This window comes from Callithrix jacchus, chromosome 2, assembly GCF_049354715.1.
Source record: "Callithrix jacchus isolate 240 chromosome 2, calJac240_pri, whole genome shotgun sequence".
NCBI classification, from domain to species: domain Eukaryota; kingdom Metazoa; phylum Chordata; class Mammalia; order Primates; family Cebidae; genus Callithrix; species Callithrix jacchus.
In genome coordinates, this window is record NC_133503.1 from 56716873 (window position 1) to 56728972 (window position 12100).

The 12100-nt window shown below is 46.4% G+C and overlaps 1 protein-coding gene and 1 non-coding gene across 2 annotated transcripts in view; one reads left to right on the forward strand and one right to left on the reverse strand.

Moving 5' to 3' along the window:
* The window catches only part of LOC100402907 (speedy protein E4-like), an 80374-nt gene that overhangs the window by 25730 nt on the left and 42544 nt on the right, over positions 1 to 12100 (forward strand). The window contains exons 2-3 of the mRNA XM_054251147.2: positions 9654 to 9873; positions 11029 to 11087. Of these exons, the coding sequence (XP_054107122.1) occupies positions 9804 to 9873; positions 11029 to 11087 (129 nt within the window). The 5' untranslated portion in view covers positions 9654 to 9803. The remainder of the gene's footprint in view (positions 1 to 9653; positions 9874 to 11028; positions 11088 to 12100) is intronic.
* LOC118151768 (U6 spliceosomal RNA) lies at positions 7527 to 7633 on the reverse strand. The gene has a single exon (XR_004740179.1). It is a non-coding gene; the product is annotated as a U6 spliceosomal RNA (small nuclear RNA).

Consider the following 12100-nt stretch of genomic DNA (forward strand, 5'->3'; position numbering starts at 1 on the left):
GTGGCCCCATCATAGCTCACAGTAGCCTAGATGTCCTGGGCTTAAGCAATCCTCCTGCCTCAGCCTCCCAAATTGCTGTGACTACAGGTGCCCACCACCACGCCCAGCTGATTTTTAAATTTTTTGTAGAGATGAGGTCTAACTGTAGTTGTCCAGGCTTGTCTGAAACTCCTGAGCTCAAGCGATCCTTCCACCTCAACCTCCCTAGGGGCTGGGACCACAGGCATGAGCCACTGCACCCAGCCTTCTCTGAGATTGTCTTGCTTATCCAAGATGCTTTGCTTGTACCTATCAATTTTATAAAATTTACAGCACACACAAATATCTGTGAAAAAAGCATGCTAGGATTAGGACTAGAACTGCATTGAGGTTATAAATTCATTTGATCTATATGTATTCATTTGATCTATATGTCTCTGTATGACCAAACCACATTATATTGATTACTGCTGACATCCTAACAATATGTCAATATAAATATCTGTCATCTTTAATTTCTCTCAGCAATGTTTTGTGATTTTCTTTATTTTATTATAATTTTTTAAATTGGATATTTATTTAATTTCTATTTATAATAACATAAATATTTAATTTTGTTATATATTCAATTGTATTATGTATTTATTAAACATATATAATATTTATTTAATGTGATTACATATAGTTGTTAAATATATATAATTTATCTCAGCAATGCTTTCTAATTTTCTGTTTTTCGTGTGTGTATACATACATATGTGTATATATATATTTTGAGACAGGATATGGCTTTGTCACCCAGGCTGGAGTACAGTGACGAGATCTTGGCTCATTGCAACCTCTGCCTCCTAGGCTCAGGTAATCCTCCCACCTCAGCCTGCCAAGTGGCTGGAACTACCGGTGCAAGTCACCATGCCCAGCTAATGTTTGTTTATTTTTTTTAGAGACAGGGTCTTTTTTTTTTTTAAATGGAGTCTCACATTGTCACCCAGGCTGGAGTGCAACGGTGCAATCTAGGCTCACTGCAACCTCCGCCTCCCGGGTTCGCGTGATTCTCCTGCCCCAGCCTCCCAAGTAACTGGGATAACAGGTGCACACCACCACACCTGGCTAATTTTTTGTAGTTTTAGTTGAGACAGGGTTTCATTATGTTGGTCAGACTGGTCTCGAACTCCTGATCTTGTGATCTGCCCGCCTCAGCCTCCCAAAGTGTTGGAATTACAGGCGTGAGCTACTGTGCCCAGCTGACAGGGTCTTGCTATGTTGCCCACACTGGTCTCGAATGCCTGGCCTCAAGCCATCCTCCTGCCTCTGCTCTCAAAGTGCTGGGATTGCAGGAGTGAGCCACCACACCTGGCCTTGTATTATTTTTTAAAATGTACCCCTGAGTATTCTTTTTTTTTTTTTTGAAATACAGTCTCGCTATGTTACAGGCTGGAGTGCAGTGGTGTGATCTTGACTCACTGCAACCTCCGCTTCCCAGGTTCAAGCAATTCTTGTGCCTCAGCCTCCAGACTGTCTGTATTTCCTGTTTTTAAATGTTATTGGTCTTTATTTATTTAATTTATTCTTTTATTTTGGTATTTTTATTTTTTTTGAGACGGAGTTTCACTTGTTTCCCAGACTGGAGTGCAATGGCACGATCTCGGCTCACCGCAACCTCCGCCTCCTGGGTTCAAGCAATTCTCCTGCCTCAGCCTCCTGAGTAGCTGGGACTACAGGCACGCACCACCATGCCCAGCTAATTTTTGTATTTTTAGTAGAGACGGGGTTTTACCTTGTCGACCAGGATGGTATCAATCTCTTGACCTCGTGATCCACCCGCCTCGGCCTCCCAAAGTGCTGGGATTATAGGTGTGAGCCACCATGCCCGGCCCTATATTGGTATTTTTAAAAGTTTATTTTCCAATAGTACACTGCTAGTATATAGAAATATAATAGAATTTTGGCTGGATGTGGTGGTTCCCAGCCCTTTGGGAGGTCAAGGTGGGCAGATCACCTGAGGTCAGGAGTTTAAGACCAGTTTGATGAACATGGAGAAACCCTGTCTCTACTAAAAATACAAAATTAGCTGGGTGTGGTGTCTATAATCCCAGCTACTCGGGAGGCTTAGGCAGGAGAATTGCTTGAACCCAGGAGGCGGAGGTTGCAGTGAGCCAAGATTGTGCTGTTGCACTCCAGCCTGGGCAAGAAGAGAAAAACTCCATCTCAAAAACAAACAAAAAAGAAATATAATATAATTTTATATTTGAGGTTGTATTTTATAATCTGGCTAAATCAGGTTATTAGTCTAGTAGCCTTTCTGGATTCAATGGACTTTTCTATGTAGATTATTATATTGGTATTGATTATGAATTAATTTTCTTTTCTTTTTTTTTTTTGAGACAGAGTCTTGCTCTATTGCCCAGGCTGGAATGCAGTGGTGCAATCCTGGCTCACTGCAACTTCCACCTCCCAGGTTCAAGTGATTCTCCTGCCTCAGCCTCCCGAGTAGCTTGGATTACAGGCACCTGCCACCACACCCAGCTAATTTTTGTATTTTTAGTAGAGATGGGGTTTCACCATGTTAGCCAGGCTGGTCTTGAACTCCAGACCTCAAATGATCCGGCCACCTCAGCCTCTCAAAGTGTTGGGATTACAGGCGTAAGCCACCATGCTTGGCCTATGTGGAATTTTCTATGTCTATTATATTGGTTATGATTTAATTTTCTTTTCTATCTGTGTGCATTCTTTTCTTTTTCTTGCTTCACTGTTGTTTTTGGAAAAGCCGTGTTTTTCCTGTGTTCTCATTCTCCCACAGCAATCAACACAGAGGAAGGCTTCTGTACCCAAATGTGTGGGGGTTTCTCACACACCAAGCAGCAGGTGCCAGCTGGGTGTCCTCCATTCAGCTCTGTTACTGTCTGCCTGGAGATAGAGTTGGATGTCACAGGTTAGGGGCTCAGTTCCCAAGACTACCCGTCCCCCCAGATTCTAATCGCAAGTCTGGGCCTCTCGAACTTTTGACTGACTGGTATCATGTTGGGGTTCCCAGGACCCCCTTTTGGAGTTCGATTAATTTGCTGGAGTGGCTCACAGCACTCTAGGAAATGCATACATTTACCGGTTTATCAGAAAGGATATTGCAAAAGTGCCAGGTGTGTTGGCTCACACCTGTAATCCCAGCACTTTGGGAGGCTGAGGTGGGCGGATCACTTGAGGTCAGGAGTTCAAGACCAGCCTGGGCAACATAGTGAAACTCTGTCTCTACTAAAAATACAAAAAATTAGATGGGTGTGGTGGTGGGTTCCTGTAATCCCAGCTACTGGGAAGGCTGAGCCAGGATAATCACTTGAATTTGGGAGGTGGAGGTTGCAGTGAGCTGAGATCACACCACTGGGCAACAAGAGTGAAACTCTGTCTCAAAAAAAAAAAAAAAAAAATTGAAAGAAAGAAATGAAAAAAGGGCCAGGCACAGTGGCTCACACCTATAATCTCAGCACTTTGGGAGGCCAAAGTGGATGGATCACTTGAGATCAGGAGCTTGAGACCAGCCTGGCCAACATGGCAAAACCCCATCTCTACTAAAAATACAAAAATTAGCCTGGCATAGTGGCACATGCCTGTAATTCAGCTCCTGAGGAGGCTGAAGCAGGAGAGTCACTTCAACCCGGGAGGCGGAGGTTGAAGTGAGCCAAGATCGCGCCACTATACTCCAGCCTAGACCACAGAGCGAGACTCTGTCTCAAAAAAATAAATAAATAAAAAGAATATTGCAAAAGATATGGATGAAGAGCTGACTAGGGCTAGGTCTGAGGCAGGGTGTGGAGCTTCCATACCCCTCTGCGTGCCGCTTTCCAGAAACCATCCTGCATTCTGCATCCAGAAGCTCCACGACCTGTCCTCTTGGCTTTTTCTGGAGGCTTCATGAAGTCAGCATTCCTTCCCCTCTGGGAAGAGCCTTAAGGCCCATAGTCAGAAAGGTGGGAGAAGATTAGAGTCCTGCCTTGGGGCAGGTGAAAGGAGACCAGGAGAAGGTCAGAGGCTGCCCGAGGCCTCACACAGCAAACATCATCACAAAAGACTGTAAGGGCCATGGAGTTATGAGCCAGGAGCCCTGGAGGAAAAACGTGTTTCCATAACAACACGACTGTGTGTGAACTAGGCAATATGATGTAGAGTATGCATGATAAGCCGCTGTATATCTGCTGTGTTCCCAAGCACTCAGTATTTACTTGCTTTTTCTTTTCTCTTTTTTTTTTTTTGAGATGGAGTCTTGCTCTGTGGCCCAGGCTGGAGTGCAGTGGAGTGATCTCAGCTCACTGCAACATCCGCCTCCTGGGTTCGAGTGATTCTCTTGCCTCAGCCTCCCAAATAGCTGGGATTACAGGAGCCCACCACCACACCCAGCTAATTTTTTGTATTTTTAGTAAAGACAGTGTTACCCATGTTAGCCAGACTGGTCTCTAACTGCTTATTTCAAGTGATCTGCCCACATTGGCCTCCGAAAGTGCTAGGGTTACAGGCGTGAGTCACCATGCTCAGCCGCATTCAGTATTTCAATTCAAATATTGAAAGTATTCAGTGGTTGGGGACAATGGCTCATGTCCGTGATCCCAACACTTTGGTAGGTCAAGACAGGAGGATCATTTGAGCACAGGAGTTCAAGACCAGCCTAGGCAACATAATAAGACTCTTGTCTACAGAAAATAAAAAAGCAGATCAGGTGCTGTGGCTTCTGCCTGGAATCCCAGCACTTTAAGAAGCCGAGGCGGGTGGATTGCTTGAAGTCAGGAGGTGGAGACTAGCCTGCCTGGCCAACATGGAGAAACCCACGTCACTACTAAAAATAGAAAAATTAGCCAGGCGTGGTGACATGCCTGTAGTCCCAGCTACTTGGGAGGCTGAGGCAGGAGAATCACTTGAACCCGGGAGGCAGAGGTTGCAGTGAACTGAGTTCATGCCACAGCACTACAGTCTGAGCAACAGAGCGAGACTCCATCTCAAAATAAATAGATAAATAAACAAATAAATACATAAGATGAATAAAAAGGTAAGCTGGGTATGGTGGTGTGCAACTGTGGTCCCAGTTACATGAGAGGCTGGGGCAGGAGGATGCCTTGAGCCCAGCAGGTCCTGGAGGTTGCAGTGAGCCATGATCATGCCACTACACTCCAGCCTGGGTGAAGGATGGGGACCTTGTTTCAAAAATAAAAAAGGAAAAAAGAAAAAGAAAGTGCCTTGTGAAGACGGACATACAAGGAGAAGGTGGCTATGTGATGACAGGGGCAGAAATTGGAGTGATGTGTTCACAGATCAGGAACCCCTAGGAGGCACACACCAGAAGCTGGAAGAAGCAAGAAAGAATTCTCTTCTACGAGTTTCAGCGATAGCGTGGCCCAGCATCTTGGTTTCAGACTTCCAGGCTCCAGCATCTGAGACAACACATTTTGTTGTTTCAAGCCACCAAGTTTGTAATATTTTTTAAGAAATAATTTTTGTATTATGTTTTGTAGAGACAGGGTTTAGCCATTGTTTCCCAGGCTGGTCTTGAACTTGTGAATTCAAGTGATCTGCCTGGTTCAGCCTCCCAAAGTGCTGGGATTACAGGCGTGAGCCACCATGCCTGGCCCCTTGAGATACTTTTTTATGGCACCCCCAGAAAACTAACATATATGGTGAACTACCTTGATTTATTTTGAAATATTAAACCAAGCTTGCATTTTATTTGGTCACAATACTTTATCCCTTTTATTTTATTGTAGTTCAGTGGCATGGTCACAGCTCACTGCAACCTTCACCTCCAGGGTTCAAGCAATCCTCTTGCCTCAGCCTCCCAAGCAACTGGCATCACAGACATGTGCCATCAAACCTGGCTAATTTTTGTATTTTTTGTAGAGATGGGGGTCTCACTATTTTGCCCAGGCTGGCCTTGAACTCCTGAATTCCTCCCAGCTCAGCCTCCCAAAGTGCGGGGATTATAAGCATGAGCCACCATGCCTGGCCAATTTATCTTTTTCCTCTTACTTTTTTTGAGATGGAGTCTTGCTCTGTCGCCAGGCTGGAGTACAGAGGCATGATCTCGGCTCACTGCAACCTCCTGCTCCTGGCTTCAAGCAATTCTCCTGCCTCAGCTTCCTGAGTGGCTGTGATTACAGGCGCGTACCACAATGCCCAGCTAATTTTTGTGTTTTTTTTATTGCATTTTAGGTTTTGGGGTACATGTGAAGAACATGCAAGATAGCTGCATAGGTACATATGTGGCAGTGTGATTTTCTGCCTTCCTCCCCTTCAGCTATATCTGGCATTTCTCCCCATGCTATCTCTCCCCATCTCCCCACCCGCCACTGTCCCTCCCCTATTCCCCCCAACAGACCCCAGTGTGTAGTGCTCCCCTCCCTGTGTCCATGTGTTCTCATTGTTCAACACCCACCTATGAGTGAGAACATACGGTATTTCATTTTCTGTTCTTGTGTCAGTTTGCTGAGAATGATGTTCTCCAGGTTCATCCATGTCCCTACAAAGGACACGAACTCATCGTTTTTGATGGCTGCATAATATTCCATGGTGTATATGTGCCACATTTTCCCTGTCCAGTCTATCATCGATGGGCATTTGGGTTGATTCCAGGTCTTTGCTATTGTAAACAGTGCTGCAGTGAACATTCGTGTGCATGTGTCCTTATAGTAGAACGATTTATAATCCTTTGGATATATACCCAGTAATGGGATTGCTGGGTCAAATGGAATTTCTATTTCTAGGTCCTTGAGGAATCGCCACACTGTCTTCCACAATGGTTGAACTAATTTACACTCCCACCAGCAGTGTAAAAGTGTTCCTATTTCTCCACATCCTCTCCAGCATCTGTTGTCTCCAGATTTTTTAATGATGGCCGTTCTAACTGGCATGAGATGGTATCTCAATGTAGTTTTGATTTGCATTTCTCTAATGTCCAGTGATAATGAGCATTTTTTAATATGTTTGTTGGCCTCATGTATGTCTTCTTTTGAAAAGTATCTGTTCATATCCTTTGCCCACTTTTGAATGGGCTTGTTTGTTTTTTTCTTGTAAATCTGTTTTAGTTCTTTGTAAATTCTGGATATCAGCCCTTTGTCAGATGGGTAGATACTACAAAAATTTTTTCCCATTCTGTTGGTTGCCGATTCACTCTAATGACTGTTTCTTTTGCCGTGCAGAAGCTGTGGAGTTTGATTAAGTCCCATTTGTCTATTTTGGCTTTTGTTCCCAATGCTTTTGGTGTTTTGGTCATGAAGTCCTTGCCTACTCCTATGTCCTGAATGGTTTTGCCTAGATTTTCTTCTAGGGTTTTTATGGTGTTAGGTCTTATGTTTAAGTCTTTAATCCATCTGGAGTTAATTTTAGTGTAAGGTGTCAGGAAGGGGTCCAGTTTCTGCTTTCTGCACATAGCTAGCCACTTTTCCCAACACAATTTATTAAACAGGGAATCCTTTCCCCATTGCTTGTTTTTGTCAGGTTTATCAAAGATTGTATGGTTGTAGATATGTTGTGTTGCCTCCAATGCCTCTGTTCTGTTCCATTGGTCTATAAAAAATATGGAGCGCTTCACGAATTTGCGTGTCATCCTTGCGCAGGGGCCATGCTAATCTTCTCTGTATTGTTCCAATTTTAGTATATGTGCTGCCGAAGTGAGCACTAATTTTTGTGTTTTTAGTAAAGACGAAGTTTCACCATGTTTGCCAGGATGGTCTCGATCTCTTAACCTCATGATCCGTCTGCCTCGGCCTCCCAAAGTGCTGAGATTACAGGGCTGAGGCCCTGCGTCTGGCCTCCTCTTACATTTTACCATAAGCAGCAAGAAGAAACCAGGACTCACTTTCAATACTTGGCTTGGAAATCTTCTCAGTTAAATATCCAAGATTATCATTTATGAGTTTGGCTTTGCATATAACTAAAAGACATACTACCGCTAAGCTTTCTGAGACTACATAATAGGTCCTCTTTTCTCCAGTTTCCAAGAACATATTCCGCATTACCTCCTTTTATATTTTTATTTATTTTGAGGTGGAGTCTCACACTGTCACCCCAGCTGGAGTGCAATGGCGTGATCTTGGCTCCCTGCAACCTCTGCCTCCCAGGTTCAAGCAATTCTCCTGCCTCAACCTCTTGAGTAGCTGGGATTACAGGCGTCTGCCACCATGCCTGGCTAATTTTTTGTATTTTTACTAGAGATGAGGTTTCACTGTGTTAGCCAGGATGGTCTCCAACTCCTGACCTCATGATCTGCCTGCCTCGGCTTCCCAAAGTGCTGGGATGACAGATGTGAGCCACTGTGCCTCACCTCTATGTTTTCCTTCAAACTGTTGGCCAGGTTGGAATGACCAAAGACATCTGCAATTCCAACCTTCCTGATTGGAAGGACTGAACTCCGTGGGTGCTTGGGAGCTCAGGTGGACAACAGCATCTTCTCAGAGCTGTTCTCCACGCCTGACTTCTCCCCAGCCTTGAGACTAGAGAATGCACTCCTCTGGGTCCTAGTACAGTCTGGATGAAGGCTTTGGACAGAACAGGGACCAGGTTTCATGGGAGGGAACAGAACTTGGGAGAGATCATGGCCAGCTGACAACCTCAGCCCCAGGTTGAGGAGAGGAGCCCCCCAGCCTAGCACCTTAGGGTACTCCTCCCGGAGGTGGTGGACAATGAAGTGCCAGGACCATCAGGCGAGGGGACTGGAGGAAGGAGAGATGGGAGAGGATTGACCAAGAAGAAGAGAGGGGGCCAGGCACGGTGGCTTATGTCTGTAATCCCAGCATTTTGGGAGGTCATGGCAGTTGGATCACCTGAGGTCAAGAGTTCGAGATGAGTCTGCCAAAACGGTGAAACCCTGTCTCTACTAAAATAACAAAAATTACCCAGGCAGTAGCGGTGCATGCCTGTAATCCTAGCTACTTGGAAGGCTGAGGCAGGAGAATTCTTGAGCCTGGGAAGTGGAGGTTATGGTGAACTGAGATTGCGTCTCTGCATTCCAGTCTAGTTGAGAGAGTGGGACCCTGTCTCCAAAAAAAAAAAAAGAAAAGAAGAAGAAGAAGAAGAAAGGAAGAAAGAGAGAAAGAAAGAAAGACCCAGAAGTCGGGAAGGAACATGTGAGGGAATATGTGGGGGAAGAAAGGAGGGACTAGGGCCGGGTGCAGTGGCTCACACCTGTAACCCCAGGACTTTGGGAGGCCAAGGCAGGAGGATCACTTGAGGCCAGGAGTATGAGACCAGCCTGGCCAACATGGTAAAACCCCGTCTCTACTAAAAGTACAAAATAGAGCCAGGCATTATGGTGGGCACCTGTAATCCCAGCTACTTGGGAGGCTGAGGCAGAATCACTGGAACCCAGGAGACGGAGGTTGTAGCGAGCTGAGATTGCACCACAACAATGGGCAATCCAGCCTGGGTGGCAAAGCAAGACAGTCTCAAAAAAAAAAAAAAAAAAAAAGGTGGGATCAGAGAGCCAGGGACCAGAGAAGGAAATGAGGAAGCATTCTGAGGACAGACAGATGGAAGAATGGGGAGGAGGAGGAGAGGCACATGGGGTTCAGCAAGGGAAAAGCCAAGAGTCTGTGGGGCCGGGGAGGATGGAGAGTGCTTTGGGGTTTTGGGTCAGGGTCTAAGGTGATCAATTGCAGAAGCATTACATGGTGGCCTGCTTTCTTTACTCATCTCCTTAGGAAGGTCCCAGTTCGCCTTGGTTCCTTTGCCGTAAAAGGAAGAGGGAGTGGTCAGATGAATCTGAAGAGGAGCTGGAGGAGGAGACAGAGAAGGAGCATACCCCTGAGCCTGAGGAGACCTGGGTGCTGGAGACGCTTCAGGGGCTCAAGATGAAAATGAAGAGACAGCAAGTGTCAACCGTGCTCCCTGAGCAACACCAGGCCTTCAACAGGCTGCTTGGTAGGAGGACACCCCAGAGAGCACCTCCAATCCTGTTCTTTCAAAAAAGAAAAAACTTCCCATAACCATACTTTTCCCATGGGAAATATATGCCCCCCAGTGGGTTAGCTCTGCATGTGGGAGGATTCAGAAGTGATCACTCATGAGGGACTTAGGAGGCCATAGACAATTCAGCTAGACTTGATCAAGGTCTGAGATTGGGGTAAGAAAGCTTGGTTTCAGGCCAGGTGCCTGGCTCATGCCTGAGATCCCAGGAGGTTGAAAGGCTGAGGCAAGAGGATCGCTTGAACTCAGGGCTTTGAGGCTGCAGTGAGCTATGACTGCACCACTGCACTCCAGCCTGGGTGACAGAGCAAAACCCTGTCAAAGAAGGAAAACCGAGGCCAGGTACAGTAGTTCATGTCTGTGATGCCAGCATTTTGGGAGGCCGAGGCAGGTGGATCTATTGAGGTCAGTCGTTTGAGGAGGTCAGGAGTTCAGCCTGACCAACATAGCGAAACCCCGTCTCTACTAAAAATACAAAACTCAGCCTGGTGTGGTGGCACACTCCTGTAATCCCAGCTATCCAGGAGGCTGAGACAGGAGAATCACTTGAACCCCGGAGGGGGAGGTTGCAGTGAGCCAATATCACACCACTGAACTCCATCCTTAGCAAAAGAGCGAGACGCCATATGAAATTAAAAAATAAAGAAAAACAAAATCAAAAAACAAAGAAAGCAGTTTCAGTTGTGCCCTCAGAAATGTAATGTCTCTTGCTGAGTTTTCTGAACCTAAGTTATCTCCATGCCTAGAGGGGGATACCAAGGCCATGGTTACACCCTGATGTGACTGTCTCAGGAGGAAACGATGGGAATGACTTTAGGACTCTGCAGGGGTCCCTGCGTGTCTGTGGAAAGGGCATCCTGGCTTCTTCCCAGCTCTCTAGCCGGTAGATTCTCACACCCAGTGCCTCCTTTGGCCTCTTCTAAGGGCAGTCTCAGAGTGGGAGACTCTCTCCTTTGCCCAGTGAAAGTCATTCTCTCCTATCCCATCCACCTGACTCGTGGCCACCATCCTGAGACTTTCCCCAGGGAGGCACAGTTCTCCTGGCTGCCCTGTTTCTCCCATGGAAACTCCTTTCTGCTTCTCACACTAACATCTGCTCTCTAATCACAGGGGATCCTGTCGTGAAAAGATTCCTGGCCTGGGACACATATCTGAGGGCATCTGACAAGGTAAGGTCATTCTCCACGAAACTGTGTTCCTGTTCCCACACACAGCCTGGAGAAGGGCACAGCTTCCACACCCACAGTTCCCCTCCCCTCTCCCTCCACCAGCTCCCACCTGAATCTCCACAGTCTTATTTTATTCTGAGACAGAGTTTTGCTCTGTTGCCCAGGCTGGAGGGCAGTGTCCCGATCTCGGCTCAATGCAGCCTCCCACTCCAGGGTTCAAGCGATTCTCCTGCCTCAGCCTCCCTAGTAGCTGGGATTGCAGGCGTGCACCACCATGCCTGGCTCATATTAGTGTTTTTTGTAGAGACGGTTTTGCCATATTGGCCACACTGGTCTTGAACACCTGACCGCAGGTGATCCACCCGCCTTGGCCTCCCAAAGTGCTGTTAATACAGTCGTGAGCCACTGTGCCCAGCCACCTCCCACGGTCTTGAGTCTTGGCACCAACCCAGGTTTTTTGTGTGTGCTTTTTATTTTTTATTTTTTTTTTTTTTTTGAGACAGAGTCTAGCTCTGCTCTCTAAAATAAAATACAGTGGCCTCTAATTCCTGGGTTCAAGCAATTCTCCTGCCTCAGCCTCCTGAGTAACTAGAACTACAGGCACATGCCACCACCATGCTAGACTAATTTTTGTAATTTTTGGACAAAGAGGGTCTTGCTATGTTGCCCAGGTTGTTCTCGAATTTGGGCTCACGTGATCCTCCTGTCTCGGCCTTTCATAGTACTGGAGTCACAGGCTTGAGCCTCCACTCCCAGCTATTCTTGGTCTTTTTTTTTTTTTGAGACGGAGTTTCGCTCTTGTTGCCCAGGCTGGAGTGCAATGGCGCGATCTCGGCTCACCGCAACCTCCACCTCCTGGGTTCAGGCAATTCTCCTGCCTCAGCCTCCTGAGTAGCTGGGATTACAGGCACGTGCCACCATGCCCAGCTAATTTTTTTGTGTTTTTAGTAGAGACGGGGTTTCACCATGTTGACCAGGATGGTCTCAATCTCTTGACCTCATGATCCACCCGC